The sequence below is a fragment of the Sinohyriopsis cumingii genome, chromosome 1, assembly GCF_028554795.1.
Source record: "Sinohyriopsis cumingii isolate HCF-2022 chromosome 1, ASM2855479v2, whole genome shotgun sequence".
Classification (NCBI taxonomy): domain Eukaryota; kingdom Metazoa; phylum Mollusca; class Bivalvia; order Unionida; family Unionidae; genus Sinohyriopsis; species Sinohyriopsis cumingii.
This window is the reverse complement of record NC_142961.1, coordinates 48,210,103-48,228,050: the sequence shown is the minus strand read 5'-3', so window position 1 is coordinate 48,228,050 and position 17,948 is coordinate 48,210,103. Positions and strand designations below refer to the sequence as shown.

General features: G+C 34.9%; 1 protein-coding gene across 1 annotated transcript in view; it reads left to right on the top strand.

The window, feature by feature from the left end:
* The window catches only part of LOC149806819 (armadillo repeat-containing protein 1-like), a 56,470-nt gene that overhangs the window by 25,208 nt on the left and 13,314 nt on the right, over positions 1 to 17,948 (top strand). The window contains exons 4-6 of the mRNA XM_089958141.1: positions 312 to 403; positions 14,676 to 14,789; positions 16,920 to 17,007. Of these exons, the coding sequence (XP_089814267.1) occupies positions 312 to 403; positions 14,676 to 14,789; positions 16,920 to 17,007 (294 nt within the window). The remainder of the gene's footprint in view (positions 1 to 311; positions 404 to 14,675; positions 14,790 to 16,919; positions 17,008 to 17,948) is intronic.

Genomic DNA, 17,948 nt, shown 5'->3' with positions numbered 1-17,948 from the left:
GCCAGTAGCTTCCCGTGGGTCATTGGTTCTTCCCAGGTTCTTCCTCTGTCCAATGTAATGGCCACCATGTATAGTCTGTCATTTGCTTTTTTAAAAATGGCATTCAATTTATAGAAGGAAAATCAATCTGAGTTAGATGTGAACAATTTAAAAGTTATGGTTTATTCAGTGTAAGAATAGTGTTAAATTGAAGATTAATGTATAAAAAGAAAAAAAGAATAAGTATGATGTAATCTGATGAGACAAAATTTTAGTTTGATGGTGCATGCAACCCATGGAATGCATCAATAATTCTTTCAATATCATTGTAGACCTTACTCCTGCTGGCAGAACAGGCTGAGAACCAAAGTATCCTCCATGATTTCATTGGGATGATGGATCAGCTAGAGTTAGTCATTACCAAGTAAGAGAAATTATTAATCTACTACATTCAACATACCCAAATATGCCTTGATAAGCAAATACATGTGCCATTCTTTGGTAAGAACTCTCAAAAGAAAATTCTTTTGGTGTCTCAATAACCACATCTTTTTTACCCCAGCTTGCTTTGAGGGAGGGAACTGACTGCTGAAACTTGCCAAAGGACATCATGCTAATGGAACTTTCCTCCATTCATCATTGCATTTCTGTTATCATGTTACCACTTAATGGGATAACTCCTTCAACATTGTCACGTTGCCTGCCCGCGATTATGTAAGTCAAGAACAAAGGAATTGGTTAGAAGCCATGTATGTATGTTAGACCCCCCAGCTATAGTGGTCCTGTTCGTATTTGTTATGAGAGCCCAGCTTTGTTGGGTGTAAAAAGTCACATGTGCATGTTGAAAGCTTTGTTCAAGAACAAAGGACCCTTATTGGCGTCGTATATCTCACCACACTGACAGCTGGCTGGAACATTGTTCAATAGAACAGGGTAGAATCGATATCCAATCAGAATTGAGAGAGGGTGTGGTCACCATTTCAACCTGAATTTAGCTGAGTACTTTAAGCCAGAAACCCCAGTCATTGTGAAACATGATGCTGAGAAGTTTAAGCAATAACTCCAGGAAGCTACTCATGAATTGGCGGGAATACTTATGAAATTCTAAGGAAAGACAAAGCTTTGTAAAGGTCAGTGAGTTATTTGCTCTATTGTTGCAGAATATTACGACATTGTAATTGTAATTATGTGCAGTATGTATACTTCATTACTATAATCGTTAGTACGTAGAATTACCTTTGTAGTGTTTAATTTACATGCGTATTTGAGAAATGAACTATGATTATGTAAAGAATTATGTAGATTGCTAGCTCATAGTTAGAATTAATATTGTAATTCTCTATTTGGTTAATTTGTAGTAAACTAGTGCATTTATTCATGTGATATTATAGATAATGCAGCAGTTGAATTGAATTGTAACTTTGGAAAATGATTGCAGTGTGTAAAGTTAGTTAATATGGATATTTGAATATTTATGTACACTTGTGGGAGTGTAATGTACAGAGATGCATCTGATTGCTGTGCCATTGTTCAGTATAATGAGATTAAGAATATATATACGGATGTGATGCAAATTATTGATGTCTGTATGATAAGTAGTTGATACCATGCTTTTATTATGACATTTACCATGCAAGAGCGTATGGGTATTTCAATGTGCACGAAATCATGACTGAAAAATGTAATAGCCTTTATCTGATGATTGATTGTTGGTTTAGTGATGACTAAGGAAATATGTTAACATCCATGTGTTTTCACAGGAAGCTTTATGGGGACATACTTCCGGTGTGGTTTAGTCCTGAGTCTCTAGGAGAGAGATGAAATAGAGACCAGTGGAGAAGTCTTGGGAAGTGAAGGCTAGTCAGAGAATGGAGTCGAGGAGGAGAAATTGGAGAAGGAGCAGTCAAGGAGTTATGAGGGAAGTCAGAAAGAGAGAAGGAATTAGTGGGATAGGAGAGATACAGATGAGAAGAAAACAAGGACAGTTTGGAAATGCAATCTCACTATAAATCACAGGATGGAATAGGCTGTCACTTGGTCGAGTGGAAGAAGAGTGATTGGGAAATTATTACCATTTGAATATTGAATTGTATTAAATTGTTGTTCCTTTGAATTTCACCTTTGTGTTCTCAATAATTTAACTGTCGGCATTGCTGGCTTGGGGCTCGGAGCTTTACCCTCTCAATCACTAATTTCACTTCCTACAACATCGAGCCTGGGTGGGACTTCCATAGTAATTTCAATAATATATTGGGAGCACCCCACCCCAACCCTACCAAAGGCCACAAACATTAAGTACAGTAAAGATTATTTTTTGTGTTTTTGGATACATTTCCTCTGTTATAATGTCTATAGTTTAAATTCCACCAAAAATTCCTAACTAACATGTATTTCAGAGACTTTGTTATAACATTCCTTTGCTACGTTCACTGCCTATTGTGTTTGATTTGTGTGGTCCACCTGAGAAAATTAGCTCAATTATAGCATTTTTAAATCCTGACACAGAAGCCAGATAAAAAATGGTGGTCAGTTCACAAAACGTTTTCTAGCCTGATGCCTGTGGCCTCACATGTATATAGAGTATTACATTTTGGATGTACTTCAGGTGACCTCAGATTTTTGCATTTATACATCAGAAAACACCCCTTACTTCTTGATAAACTACGTTATAGTAGGAATATATTGAAGTCAATTATTGTTTATAATGGGGTAATCTAGAAACAGGCCAGTCAAGAATTGATCTTCAAAACATAATGTGAGAATGAAACTGAAAAACTCGGTCTGCAATGTTGAGTAGGAGTTATCATTCCTGACTTGTATATACACAACCTTTTTAGGCGAGACACTGAACCCTACAGAAGGGATGTTAGAACTTAAAGATTAGTGAGCAAATGACCTCTTCCATTATGGGAAAGGGGCTAATAATTCTAAATATTGCAGGGATTGAATTAAGACATAAAGTTAGGGTTTGATAATATCTCAGTAAAGGGTTCGAAACTAACTTTTTTGTTAACTTGTTTAGCGGACTAATAAGACAAAAGACATTCTAGTCCACAGCAAAATCCATTAGTCCTAAAAATACATGTACGTAACACAAAAATAAAGATTTATACACATTATAAATTATATTGATTTGCCTTCAGTTTGTCCCAAATCATAATTTTCTCCATCCGATTCTGAATAGTCCTCCATATAGAGTGGTCTTCTTTGTTTCAGCCCACAAGAGTTCCCTAAGTATATAGCTGGCACTGGATCATAATCACCAATGTCTTCACTTAAAAAGTGAATCATTAGCAAGTCATTCAATCCACTGCTGCACAATCTGCATCTCCAATCAAATTTTATCATTTTCAATTCACTGAATCCCCGCTCTGCATCTGCAGATGAGGTTGGAAGGGTAAACACAATATCCACCAGTGCAAGAATGTTAGTGTGACCTTCTTAATATCTCTTGTTAACATCACACAATTGTAAGTTCTCTACCTGACATCCACAAGCATAAATTAAACTTTTCAAGAGTTGCCACTCCTTTTCAACCTTGTCTGGATAGAAGCCTGCCATTGTCATTACTGCAGATTAGTGACATCCTCATCACCAAATCCAATATGATTTAAGTCGATTGGCCATGAATGAAAATCTGCAAAATGTGTGGCTTTCAATACATCGCTTTGCTGTTTGTCAAATCTGGCATCCAAGTGTTCTGCTAAACTGTTGATCATGTCCTCTCGAGCAAGAGTTGATAACTGCACTGATGTTAGGGAACTTTGTTCTTTTAGTACAAAGCCATGAAATTCTTTTATAGGTCCATTACCAATATCCTGCAGAAACTTTTTTTAACCCAGGTCCATCTCTTAATTTCAACTGTTCCAAGACACCAATAGTTGCAAGAACTCTCAGGTACACTTCAGACACCAAACAAGACTCATTTTGAAGAAACAATGACAACTTGGACAGTAAATTTATGACATCTGTCAAGAAATGGGCATAATTAACAAGATGCAGATCTAAGAACATTTTCAGATAGCCAAGCTGCTTTCCCAGTAGTTTCAGGTCTTCTAAGTCAAGGCTGATCAGTTTTAGTCAATGTCTGGAGGTGGCTGACTATTGCTGGATATGATTTCCACAAATTGTCCAAAGCCCTCTGCCAGTGTGCCAACCATCTAGTTTACATGCACCTAACAAATCAATTCTATTTAAGGGGCTATTCCGATAAAAAATAGTAAAGTCCTGTTAACACTCCTCAACTTTTGCATGGATAGGCTTTTTTGCAACGGCAGCTTTGTAAACCAATTCCAAACGATGAGCATGGCAGTGTATTCATACAAGACATTTGTGTGATTCTCTAAATCTAGCAATAACACCATTGTTTTTTCCAGTATTGACAGCAGCTCCATCAGAACCAAATCCAACAAGTTTACTCTTGTAATCAGACATTGCAATTGATGCAAATGTATCATCAGTAGCTCCTAAAATCCCATCAGCATTAACTCGTGAAACTTCTGTCATACCCAAAAATGAAGTGCATATTTGCCCACCCATGGCCGTTCTCACATTAACAACTTCTTGTTCACGGAACCCTTTATTTGTGGAACCATCATTGATAATACTAATAAATGGTGCTGATTTAATATTTTGTTTAAGTTTATTTCTTGCACACTGTACAATAAATTCTGAAAACACTTGTGCCTCTTTGTCATTGATATGTTTGACCAACATCAATTCCCTTTTTGGCATCCAACTGGACCATCCACATATCGCTAAACGGCCTTTGCATTTTTACTAGGGTGTGTACATTCCTAAACAAAATTGACATTCTTTGAACAACTATTTCGTTTGGCATCATGACAATTTTACTTGCAGATGACTGTTTTTTGGGTTTTGCTAATTCTCGAGTTGACTTGTGATCATGCATTTCTGATGGATTTGTGATTTAGTTTCATGATGTACTATTGTTTCCAACTGTAAATTGGAACAACCAACTATAAATGAGCTTTTTTCATCCTCCATTTTTGAATGCTGTCTGCAGATGCTGCAAAACATGGTATTTACTTCAGGGTTAAAGTTAAGCCACGTCTGATCGCATTTCTACTTCTCTAGAAAAGTTTGGTTCCTACTTTATCATACTGTTTGTCACGTTCCCATTTGTCCTCATTATCACCACATTGTTCTCTTTGCTTTCTTCGTTTAACTATGGTCCTGGTCATTGTGACAATAACACTTTGCACACCATTTGTAATGCTTAATGTAAAGCACCTAGGTGATCTGGATATACCTACGGGAGTTACAAGTTCAGTAACAAAAAATAGCAAATTATTTGTCCGCATTTCTGTTATGGAATTCATTTTAAAAAATGCCAGAATAGCAAACTTTAAAATCATTACATGCATTAATTTTTTATTAGTCAGGCGGATTTATATTGGAACATATTCCGTGAGGAAAATTATTAGTCGCGGACTAATGGACACCTGTTATTTTCGAACCCTGCAGTACAGAGAAATCACATTTTACGTGAATTTAACTATGCTTGTGCCATTCTGCCATTTCAGTGTTGCATGTGCGAGGCGGTGCACACTGCCTCAGACTGAGACATAGTTTGTTATCGCACCCACCGATTGTCAGTTGCCGCATGTATCTCGTAGTGCAAGCACCTATTCTCACTGATTTTATTCTAATGTTTAAAGCAGTGCTGTTTTTGTTCAACATGACCCCAAAACCCAAGTCAACTATGTAAACTTCATTTGGTGCTCAGCCAAAGAAGTATCTATCTGTACTAACAATATTGGAAAATGTGGTTATTCAGAACTTGTTGAAAGAAGGTATGTCAGTCTCAAACTTGCCACACAAATATGGCCTTAATGAATCAAGCATCCTCGCCTACAAAATTTGAACAAAAGTAATTTAACAAGTCATTACACCGGGTGCTCCCATAACTGCGAAAGTGATGAGCCAAGTGCATGATAAAACTTAAGACTGATAAAGCATTAAACTTATGGCTTGAGTAATATGAACCATAAGCTTTTGCTTATCTGAGTCTTTATGCACAGTTCAAGCCTCCTGCCAAAGAGGGAGAGGCTTCTGGTTCTAATGAAGAAGAATACATATGTATCACATGGTATATGTATAAACATGTACAGTACTTTATTGTTGATTTAAGGGAATTTTAAGATTAATTCTGACTTTTACGTGAATTTGGGTTTACACTCTCCTCTTTTGAACGTAACGGTCGTGTAAGATGCAAACAACTGTATGCACAATTTCGCATTTGGTAGTTTGGGGCACATTTGTTTAGAAGTAGTCCTTAAATACCTTAAGTAAAGGTATTTTAATGTATTTACTCAGGGCCACTAAACATTCACATGTACCTCATGTTACCATTGTTATTTCAGCTTGATCACTGTGCTATTACGAGTTTTTCTACTGGCTGTTAGACTTTTCCAAGTAGAAAAAGAAAGAAGCCTTTTAATTAAAGCTAGGAACCAGTCTGGTCACAAATATAATATTGGCAACATCTTGAAAGTGAACTTTTGTCTTGTAAATCTGACTAATTAAAATTTTGCTTACATGGTTTGTTTTTTCTTGCAAACTAGCTTGAGCATATTGCTTCTACAGATGAAAAGGAAAAGTTGTTGGAATGGCCTCATGATTGTAAAACAATAGCTTCTACTTGCACTTAAGTAATTTAGAAGTTTGGATACTTTAAATTTTTCTAGTGGTTAGAGCACCCGCCTCGGATGCAGGTGGTCGCAAGTTTGAACCCAGCCGATTCATTCCAAAGACTTATAAAAATGTTACCAGCAGTTCCCTCGCTTGGCGCTCAGCATTAAGAGGTTAATGTTAGGATAGTTTGACTGGGTGGGACATCATGCTACATGTCAGCGGCATGATGCCCCAGTGCTAGACATCACTATAAACTGCCACACTGCCGACATTATAGCGATATGACAACAATTTTTTTTAAAGCTATGTTAACAATCCAAATCACACACATGCTTTAAATTTTTCTTGTCATCCCTAATTTAAATTTTTCATTATGTGACACTGGAGATAGCTCATGTATGCCACATATTGCAGGAGAAGGCTTTTTTCTATAGAAAATATAATAAAAGATAGGTCCCTGTTTGCTGAACATAAATAAAATTGCAATCAAATTTTTTTAATGAAACCTTGATATATTGCTTATTTTTATTTGTTTTTTTTTTTTGAGGCAGTGAATAGTATACAGAAGTTAGGACACAGAATTCTCAGTAAACTGTAACTAATAATAGGTCAAGAAATTGATCAGAGAAAATGATAATGCCTATTAGTGGACTCACTTTAAGAAATAAATATCAATTGAATTAGACTTGTAAAGTGATTTCATGCTGCATTTTTATCATAAACATGAAATGCTCTCTTCTGTTCAAATGTAAAAGTGTCAGTCAGTTGCCAAAGTGTCACCTGCGACTATTTTTGTGAAAACCTAATTTGATTTGAAAATATTACAATCAGCAGAACAATGACTGGCATTGTTTGTCATATTAATTGCTTATTTTCTGTCAAATTGGGTAAAGGAAGTAAAATGCACAAAAAGTTATATGGCTTGTAAATCCTCTCTGTAAGAGCAAGTGGTCAGCCATGTGTCAAGCTAACTCATTTCAGTTGACCAATCGAACACTATTTTAAATATTATGTATGTAACTTCATTAAAGCATTTATTATCAGTTAGTGGTTTTCATATTATTGTAAAATTAGTCATTGGCTTGTCCTTGTCCATCAAGGATAGCAATGGAACCAATCAAGACAAACTAGGTAATTGAAAAGGATGAATAGAAATTTTGCAGTTACATCCAGTGAATTCATAGCATCAATACATTGTTGTATCTTTAAATACTGGTTAACTTTTCTGTAATTTGTTTTTACTTTTAAATTCTATTTCTATTCTAGATCAGCAATAACACTAAAATATATCCATATTCCAATGCAAAAAGAAATGACAATACACAGTTTTCAATTAGTTTGCAAGCATCTATTAAAATCTCTTGTAGTGTTGTTTTAATGTTTAAAAGTTTGCTTATCTTGACAGTAATTTATAAAGAAAAACAAACAATTAAAAAAGGTATTCATTCACAGTTATTAAAAAAACATATTTACCCTCATACCACTGCCCATTAATTTCTTAGAGGTACTTTAGTAACTTGCACACTTTCTTATGCTGTACTCAACATTTTTGGATCCTGTTGTGCACAGATTATTGAGGGAAAGGTATACCTGCAAAACTGGTCACTTTTGATGCCTCTACTGTAGATACAGCCTTAGTTCACTCTTATCCAGCTACATATTTGTCCTGGGTTCTCTCAATAACACTCAGAAATAAAAAAAAACAAATGTGATGTAAAGACAAAAATTTCATAATCATTTTCCTATCAGCCTATTTGGATTAGATTTAGATTAGAGTTAATCTGATTACATTCAAATGCCATTAAACGTGTTTTTAATCTTTATTTTTTTTGTTGTTGGCATATTATGACTTGGCTTTGATTTTTGTAACCCTTATAATTATAATTACAGTTGTTGCAAATGTACACTTTACAACAAGAAATTAAACATGGTATTTTGTGCATTTTAGAAATATTTTATTATTTTATCAGGATGTGTTTGTTTAGACTTTTGGTTCTTTTCCTTCCATACCTTACATGAAACCATGGTGTTTTGATGTCTCAAGTGTCCCAATAAGGATTTGGCACCTTCATGTGATTTTATATAAGTCATTGACTGCATTTTATCTTGTATCATGAAAGGTACAACCAGCTGGTTACATACAGGACCATTTTTAGGTTACTAGTCCTGTTAGCTTGAATCTTGATGAAGTTTTTGGCAGGTTTCACTTATGCTGTAATTTTGTTTAGCTGTGTACAACACAAACTTTTTCACATAATTTTCTTTATTTTTAGTCAGGTGTGTGCATTTCTTACAAGAACTAACGAGGGCCTCAAGTGGCTGAGTGGTCTAAAGTACTCTCCATTACAGATCACTGCCATATCACCTCTGTCTGCGTGGGTTCGAGTCTCTGATTCGACCAATGTGGGTATGTGAGAAAGCTTGCCAGTAGCTTCTCGTGGGTCGGTGGTTCTTTACAGGTTTTCCTAGGTTCTTCCTCCACCATTAACTGGCCGCCATATATAGCCTATCATGTGCTGAAAAATGGCTTTAAACCCAACAACAAGAACTAACAGAAATTAAAGGTTTTTTTTTTGCGTCAATCTGATGGAATGATGACGGCACTATAGCTACCTACATGTGTAACATTCACTCCTTGTGAAATTTTAAATCAATTGCACATTGTAACTAAACATTTTACTAGTGCTGTACTAGTCTTGTAAAGAAATAAATAATGCTTACAAACCTTGGCAGCCTTGTTCTTTGATTTCTATGTTAATAAACTTGTTTCATTTCACATCACTGTGCAGTATTTTGTTCTGTGCCTTGGCTGGAAATGCATGTACATGTGACTGGTAATTTGTTGTTCTAAAGCTGTGCAAAGTAGGATATTGCTGAGGAACAAATATGATGATTACCTATACCATACACAATGAATATTCTAAAACTGATCAAATACAGTTTTTCATAATTTGTTCTTGGTTGAATTGTAATATGGTAATTGCATTTCAAGCAGTGTTAATGTTCTCATCAGAGGCACATTTAGGGGACATTTTTGTGACTATAGTTAGTCCGTGAGACAGGATGTCAGCATATTTTGTATCAACATCCTAGGTCACATATTGTTGGGTACTGGCTTAGATAGAAAGGTATATGCTGCCACGGTCTAACATGAATAAAACATTGGGTCAGAAAATGATGCCAGTACATGTGAGCACAGGGGTTCATTACAAAGAAAATTAGGAGTATCCATCCATGAATCAAGGGATGGGGGGGGTCTGACCTGTAACAATAGTGTTATATTGTTACAGGTTAGACTCCACCCCCATCCCTTGATTCATGGATGGATACTACTAATTTTCTTTGTAACGAACCCCTTTGTACACAAGTGTGCCTAATTTGTACAAATTCTCGTACTTTTAAAGCAGTGATACACAGTCCGGAGATTATGTCAACATTGCGGATATAAAACGTGCTTTGTGCAGCATGCAATTTTTAATCACATATTTACTTTAAAAGTGGATTTCACAACATAATTCGAGCTGCCAGTAGTGATCTCACAGCGCTTGATGCGACATTCAGATTCAGGAAGACTGGATACATTGGTTCATCATGAATAGCTGTTTAACTAAATTTGATTGGTTTATTGGGCCCTGGATCAAGCATTTTATGGCAGTTTTAACCTTACTTCATCATGAAAGTTTTACAAATGCGTGTTTCGTATTAAATTCAGAAACAAGTAACAGATTAATCCTCATAGGGAACATCAGAGAATCCCCATACAACATAATTAAGTGTGTGTAGTTCTCTAGTTGGCAGAACCACTATGGCAAGCAATGAATAACAAGACTAACTTTCATATCATGCAGATGTATGACCAAATGAAGTGCATGCTCTCTATGTGCAAAAATTAAATGACATTAAACATAAGGAACTGACTGATCTGTGCAAACTCAAAGATTAATAAAATTTGTCCTATTTGTGTTTGGTTATTCCTATGTATATTTTCAGCATGGTGTTATTTTCTGCAGACCTTTTGTCACATAGTTCCAAGCCATCATTTGGTATTTGCATTACAAATTGAATTACTATTACACAACATTTTGAAGCAGTGTCATTAACTAAATTGATGAAAAAAATACTTGCTGTCATTCTGATATATGGATTCTTTACTACACTTCTGTGCTCATCCTGGTTCTTTTTTACCATCTCCTTTAGTTTTACTGGTACTGATACTTTTAATAAAATTGTAACTTCTATTTTCTTGCAATCTAAATATTTGTGATCATGTATTATTGTCAAAAGGTAAATTGTGCTTATTTTCATTGTAAAATCTAAAACTATTAATTAACAAGGGACTAAAGCAAAATGTGGGTCAACTTCATGTACGCAGAAAGTATTGTCATATTACAGAGTGTTGTTAGAAACAACAGAATAGTTGTATAAGATGTATTTTTGCAAAGTTTTAGAATCAGCACTTGTATTGTCACCACATATTCCTTTTAAATAATAATATCATTATTTCTGCATATTCCTATCAGTATTTTCCCAGTGGTAATAATTTCCTGATCTGATGTTCATTTCTTGTGCAATTTTTACATATCAAGAATTCTCACAGTATCATTAAAAGCCCTAGTATGAGGGCCTCAAGGTAGATTAGTTCTTAGCTAATTGTGTTACTCTCTTTAAATAAAGTCATTATTATTATTATTATTATTATTATTATTATTATTATTAACCTGTTCATTGACTTTGAATCAAGTATGTAATCCAAGTCCAACTGAATTGTTAGAAATTTTTTAATTCTTTTAATGACATCATAATTAGCTGTCAGATATGGAGTAAGCCTATGGTCTTTCTGCCATCCCAACAAAGACCCCACCACAACCACATGACCATGTCCAATGACATCACAGTAATAATCACTATACAACTAGAGATGACATCTCTTGGAGTATTTTTTTTTTTCAGTAGAGCCTTAACAGAGTGGAACAGTAAGAAATAGTGACATATATTTAAGTGTTAGGGAGATATTTAACAATGGTTTTTCCTCCAGCCAGCACTTCCTCATTGGAGATCCCACATACACAAAATTGGATTAAATCCTGAAATCCTGGCAGCATCCCTGCAGGGGAGATAACTTGACCATTTTATTTGATTTTATTGGTGTGGTTATCCCATAGTATTTATGCTACTTGAACATTATCTTACAGTGTGTCCAGTCAGCATGGTCGAAAAAGGCATACAGCCATTGCTGAAGGACTAGTTACACGGATATGACAGAATTAGAACCATACTATAAATCAGTGAAGATAAAATAGAGTATATATGGGTTTGACTGTCCCTGATTGGTTGATAATGAAAGTAAAATTTCAGTAAAAAGAACTTTTGAGAGCTTGTCCTGCTATTAACTGAAAATAGTCAGGGACATTGTTTTATTAACATAATTTCCATCTCTTTACAGACCTGAGTTTTGGAAGACTCTATACACTGAGATCAGCACCTGACTGTTTGGTGTAGTATTGAAAGCACCCATTTCAAATTTGTGTAGATCCAGAAAATGGTGTAGCTGTTATGGTTTTCTTTTCTCAAAAGCTGTTGCCATAGATGTGTCTATACTGATACAAATGTCATCATGAGCACTCAGACCTTTAAGCTATTGAATTTTAATATGGTGTTTCACAGGTTTACAATGGGAACTGAATTAGTACAGCAAGTCCTGAACTCTTGAGTTTTTGCAGAAACATGGAATCTAAGCAGAATACATCCAGAAATGTAAAGGTTTTCCATCTTGGATTTAGTCTCCCCATTGCATTTCACACTGATATGCATATTACAAACAATTGTTCAATTCAAATGCATCATTGAAAAACATTGATGCATTCTCATACTTTGTTAAAAATATTTATAAAGATGCATTCTGCAGATACCGGTGAATATAGCTGAATAAGTTATAACAGTTCTGGTTGGAACATTGGGCATTGTTAGAGAAACTTTCAGTGAGCTAAAATGTAAACTTTTGGCAGCGTGTGATGCAGTATTGCTCAAGGCTTCTCCATCTTATATGCTCACCATGAAAAATCCATTTGTACCAACTGATGATTACTTTTAGGTAACTATTAGAAAGGCATAATTGATGATATTAATTTATAAACTCATACAGCTGTGGAAAAAATGGACTAGTACCTTTGCCTTTGCTGCAGTTGACTAGTTGGTTGATTTAGTTTGGTTGGGGGGGGGGGTGCCATGTTTCAGTACATGATAGGCTATACATGGCAGCCAGTATATTAGGTGGAGGAAAAACCCCGAAAGACCACTAACCCAAATTGGTTTATCTGTGACAAAAACTCACTCTGTGAGATTCGCAAGTGATCTGTAAAAGCAAGCACCTTAGTACACTTGGGCATATGGAGCCTCTGTTGATCTGATGTTTATCTCCAACAGCCAAACTCATTTAGACATGAGACCTCAGATTTTGGTTGATCATTATGGCATTAGCACCATTTTCAGATGAAGAGAATCTATATATGGCAGTCTGAAGAAAATCCAAGTGCTTTTGTAGAACCACTGACCTTCCACAAGTAACTGGCAACTTTCTCATTTACACATAGGAGGCAAGTAATTGCATGACAAGCATCTTGTATCACTGCCATGGAAGCCCCTCAGACCATAGGTATAAGTCTCATATGAAAGACTAGAAGTGGGATATAGAACCTGTGACAACTGGATTAAAAGTGCAGAATGTTACTGCTAGGCCATCAGTGATGATGATGATGCTGTTGACAATACAGTTAACTGCAATGACATTGATTTTACAAGTACTCTGAAAAAGGTTATTCCTTGACTTTCATCCATTTAAAAAATCTAATTTATGATGTAAATATGTTTGACTCGATATATTTCTTTTTTTTTTAAACTTTGTATTAGTCTTGAAACAAGGCATAAAAATAAGACTGAAATATATGTTCTTACAAGAAATGACAGTTTAAACGTAGGCAGGACTAATGTGACATAAATTCCACAGGCATTAATGTTTTTTTCTGATAAATCATATTATAGATTTACCAAAACATTTTTTGAAAAACATAATAACAAGGAATCATAGCATCTGACCACACATTTAAAGCAATACAAGATTTAACTATTATTCTCATGAAAAGCAGCATACCTGAGAACAAAGAAAAATGGCAAAACATGGTGGTCACTTTAGAAAACACAGTTTTGTAAGGATATAAATTCATGATTTCTGTATTAGAACAGAAATCCCTATTATAAAATCTGTATTCATGGACATTAAATTAGTAGGTATTAAGGGACTGATCAATGACATTGACAAATGATAAGGCACCATGAAAATTTGTGATTTCACAGTATGAGAGACATACATGGCTGACAGACAAACCAGCAAAAAGACAAAAGATTGATTATAATGAATGAATAGAAATATGCAGTAGATTATACGATCTATAAGAATTCAGTAGATTACCTCCAGTCAGCTGTCATTTAAATTGCTTCTGTCCCAACCCCAATATTAAAATCACTTCTACCACCCACTAACCCATAGCCAGCAATTATATATTTAAAAATATGATTCTGTAGGGGTCAGTGTTTTTCTACTCATACATATCTGATGGTGGATCATAATTTTTTTAAATTCCTTCTGTTGTGGGTTGGTTGAGTTTGAAACTGCCTTCCCCCTGGGGGTTCGGGTGTGTGTGTATGTTTTACTGGAACAGCCCTAAGCAGGTTTTGACACAGATTTAGTTTATTTCTTTTGTATACTGAAACAAGAAACATATTTGCCAATTTTTTCATACCAAAATGATATCAACTGCCAACCAGTTTTGTTGTCACCTGTAAACATGTATAGTAATACATTTTGACAACTCAAGACAACTAAAAAGTTGGACTAATTTTAATCAAATTTGTTGTCTTCATTCTGGCACTGGAGTCTTTCGACCAGGTCTACTGCTACTACATGTAGCTTTTAGGCCAGTGTCAGTGAGGATCACATACCCACTTGGTCCTCTTTTGTATGAGACTTTTTCTTTTACCCACAGAGCTACATGTGACCAAACAATCCAGTCAATGGCTGAAAAATTGTACCTCCTACTGTCTAAGTTAGAAGAGACCTGTACATTGAAAGATTCATCAAACACATCAGGATCATCAAGGTAATGTAACATCAGGGTATATAGCAGAATTCAGTAAATCTTATGCTCACAGTAAATAGGCTACTAGAATTCAGTCTGGACTACCATATGTTGAAGTAGCCCATTTTTCCAAAAGTACCCTCCAAAAAATACTTTTCAAAAGATAAGTTTTCCACGACATACATGACTCACTCACCAGTAATGAGGTAATTAAGGTTAACACAGCAAAGATTTAAATTAAGTGATTTCAATCTTTGATTGGTACCAATTAGTCAGTTTATGCTTAAGTGTTAAGATCTAGAAATATGAAGATAACTCTTAAACTGCTTTTGAATTTTTCTGATATATGGACAGTTAAATTACCCTCAATAGATCCTTAATCTTTGATTAAACGTATCTTAGCAATTTTAATGTTTAAAGAGATTTTTTTCTTCAAAATGTGGCTTTTACTAACTTGTGTTATGCTTGTGTTTTTGTGATGGATATTACAACAGACAGAATATGTGTGATGGGCATTATGGTTGGACATGATAACTGCACCTCATTTATGCAGAACTTTGTCAATTCTTATATTCTTACTGATGTCATATCAACAATTCTGGTTAATGTACCTGTGAGTATGAAAAAACACATAAAATATTCATGATAAATGACACCTGTGAAAACATGATGCTGATTACATACGTGGGCAGAATGACCTCTTCCCTGCTTTGTTGCCACACTATATTATAGCTTCTGTACAAAAAATGATTATATTTTAGGTAATTGGGGTGAAAATGACTACTAGAACTGTCAATAACCAGCATTAGAATTGCTTCTTAGTAAATTGCTTTTGATATCTTTTTTGGCATCATACAAATGTTAATTGTGAACATGAACTATATGTTAACAACAACCACAATAACTGTATTGATATGTTGCTACAGTATTAGACTATTTTATTGCCTTTTTAATTATTAAATTGTAATTGATTCTAGTGGTTTTGTATGTTACCATGTTTAGCATAAATGTCACTGCAAAGAAATGATCTGTGCAACATGAAAGAGTAATGACTGTTGCAGTAACATTAGATAAAAAATTGAGGAAAAAATACATAAATAACAAGTCATAATTAGTGTTAGGTATCCATTTATTCTTTGTTTATAAAAAAAAAAGAAAAGTGAGTAGATATGTATTTAAGATTTGAAGACGAATAGACACCTGAAAATGAGCACCTATGAATCAAGTTGCTGGAAATTCTCCTAGAATTATCCCACTTGTCACATTCCAGAATTAATATTTCCTCAGAATATTATATACAGTATGTTTGTTTTTTGTCAAGACTTGCCCACATGATTTTCATAATTGTATCTTTTTTTGTGAAATATCTTGTAAAATATTACATAAAACTCTGTCATTGTGACCGCTTTAAGCAGATCATTAATTATTCTATTATTGGATGCTACATGATTGCAGCATGGTGCCCCAGTGCTAGTCAGCAGTATAAACTGTCACACTGCAGACATCATAGCAATATGACTGAGACATTTGTAAAGCTATCTTAAAAATACAACACACACATACCTATTACTGGAGAGTGAGTCATATGATGAGAAAGTAATATTCTTGAAGCTAACAGTTTCATATTTAGTGCCTTTTTTGGGCTACTAAGTTTAGCTGGGCTGTTAGGTTTATATCCTGGTAGCCCACTGGGTTACCATCTGATTTTGAAATTTGTCAGACCCTATAGTATCCCTATAACCAAGTCTTTTTTTGTCAAGATATCTTAAATAAAATGTGTCCAGACTAGTAGTGGTGTGAGGTCAGGCCTAGCTATCAAAACAGTTTGACAAGTAATTGAGCAATCAATTTCTTTTTAGAGGTCAGTTCACTACCAAATGCAGACAATAACAGCACAGTATATCCTCCTTTAATATACCAACTATGTTTTTAAAGTTTGGGTTGAAATTAAGAATTTGATTGGTCAAAGACAAGTTAATTTTAATTTCATCCAATCATATTGTCCAGCTGGTTACTTTATTTATAGATATAGGTATAAGAAATGAGTATACAAGACTGGCACAGCAACACTTCACTTTGCTTCCACTTTCTTTTTTTGACATAATAGCATTCCTTCAAATCAATGATGACTTCTTATTTTGTATACTTTAGAAGAAGCAGTTGTAACAAGAACAGGAGCTTACTGGGTACTCACAAATCCAAAGCCATTGTCTTACAGCTGCGAGGAATGGTGGATAAGGTAATAGTGCAGTAGTCAAGGGAAAAAAATCACTTGTGGTTTAACTTTGCAAGTACAAATTTAGGTTTCAGGAAACAGATCCGTTTCCCATCACACTTTGAGTGATTTGTTTGTGGTTTAAATTGAATTTGTAGTTGTCTGCAAATTGTTAGTTATGACTCCATCCATCAGGCCTTAAGTTTTGCATTTCAACCAATTTTGTAGGCATTGTTAAATCCCACAGGCATGTAGCTTTTTATGTAGATGTGTTTTGAGTATCAATATCAGTCAGAAGTAGATTACTCTGACCTAATTTTTATGCTACAGCAACTTTGGCTAAATTCTGTGTTTATGCCATTTTGTCAAGCATTGTGTGCCTCAGAGGCATGCAGCTTAGTATGTAGATATATCCTGGTGATTACAGTATCCTCCAGAAAAACTTATGTCCTTGTTACCTTTGTTGTGCACTTGAATGACTACAGTTAACTATTGTGTTTAGGTGAATTTTGCATTATTGATCACAATGGTACAACTTGGTATATAGATGCATATTGGTCAGCTTAGCATCTTTTTATCGAAAGAAGGTAAGTGTCACATATTTTGTGCTTCAGTGAAATGGAGTTTGTGAAACTATACTGGAGGTAATTAAGTCCTAGTATGCTTTACAAACGTTTTTTTTGCTGCAACAGTCTGGAATCACACATCTGAACCTTTAAATGCATGTTTTCCAGCTTGACTTTAGCATTAAATAATACACCTTGTTGAAAACTGGTCAGACTTAATGAATATAATTGACTGCCTTACTGAGAATGTCTTCTTAGGGTTAGCAGGTCTGAAATTGTGTGATAGATAACAAAATTCATGTGTACACCCATAGTTTAGCTGATCAACACACTGTGGCCTAAGGTAATAAGTCATGTACCAGTAAGCCAACTGTGGGATCAATCCCTCTTATACTCTCT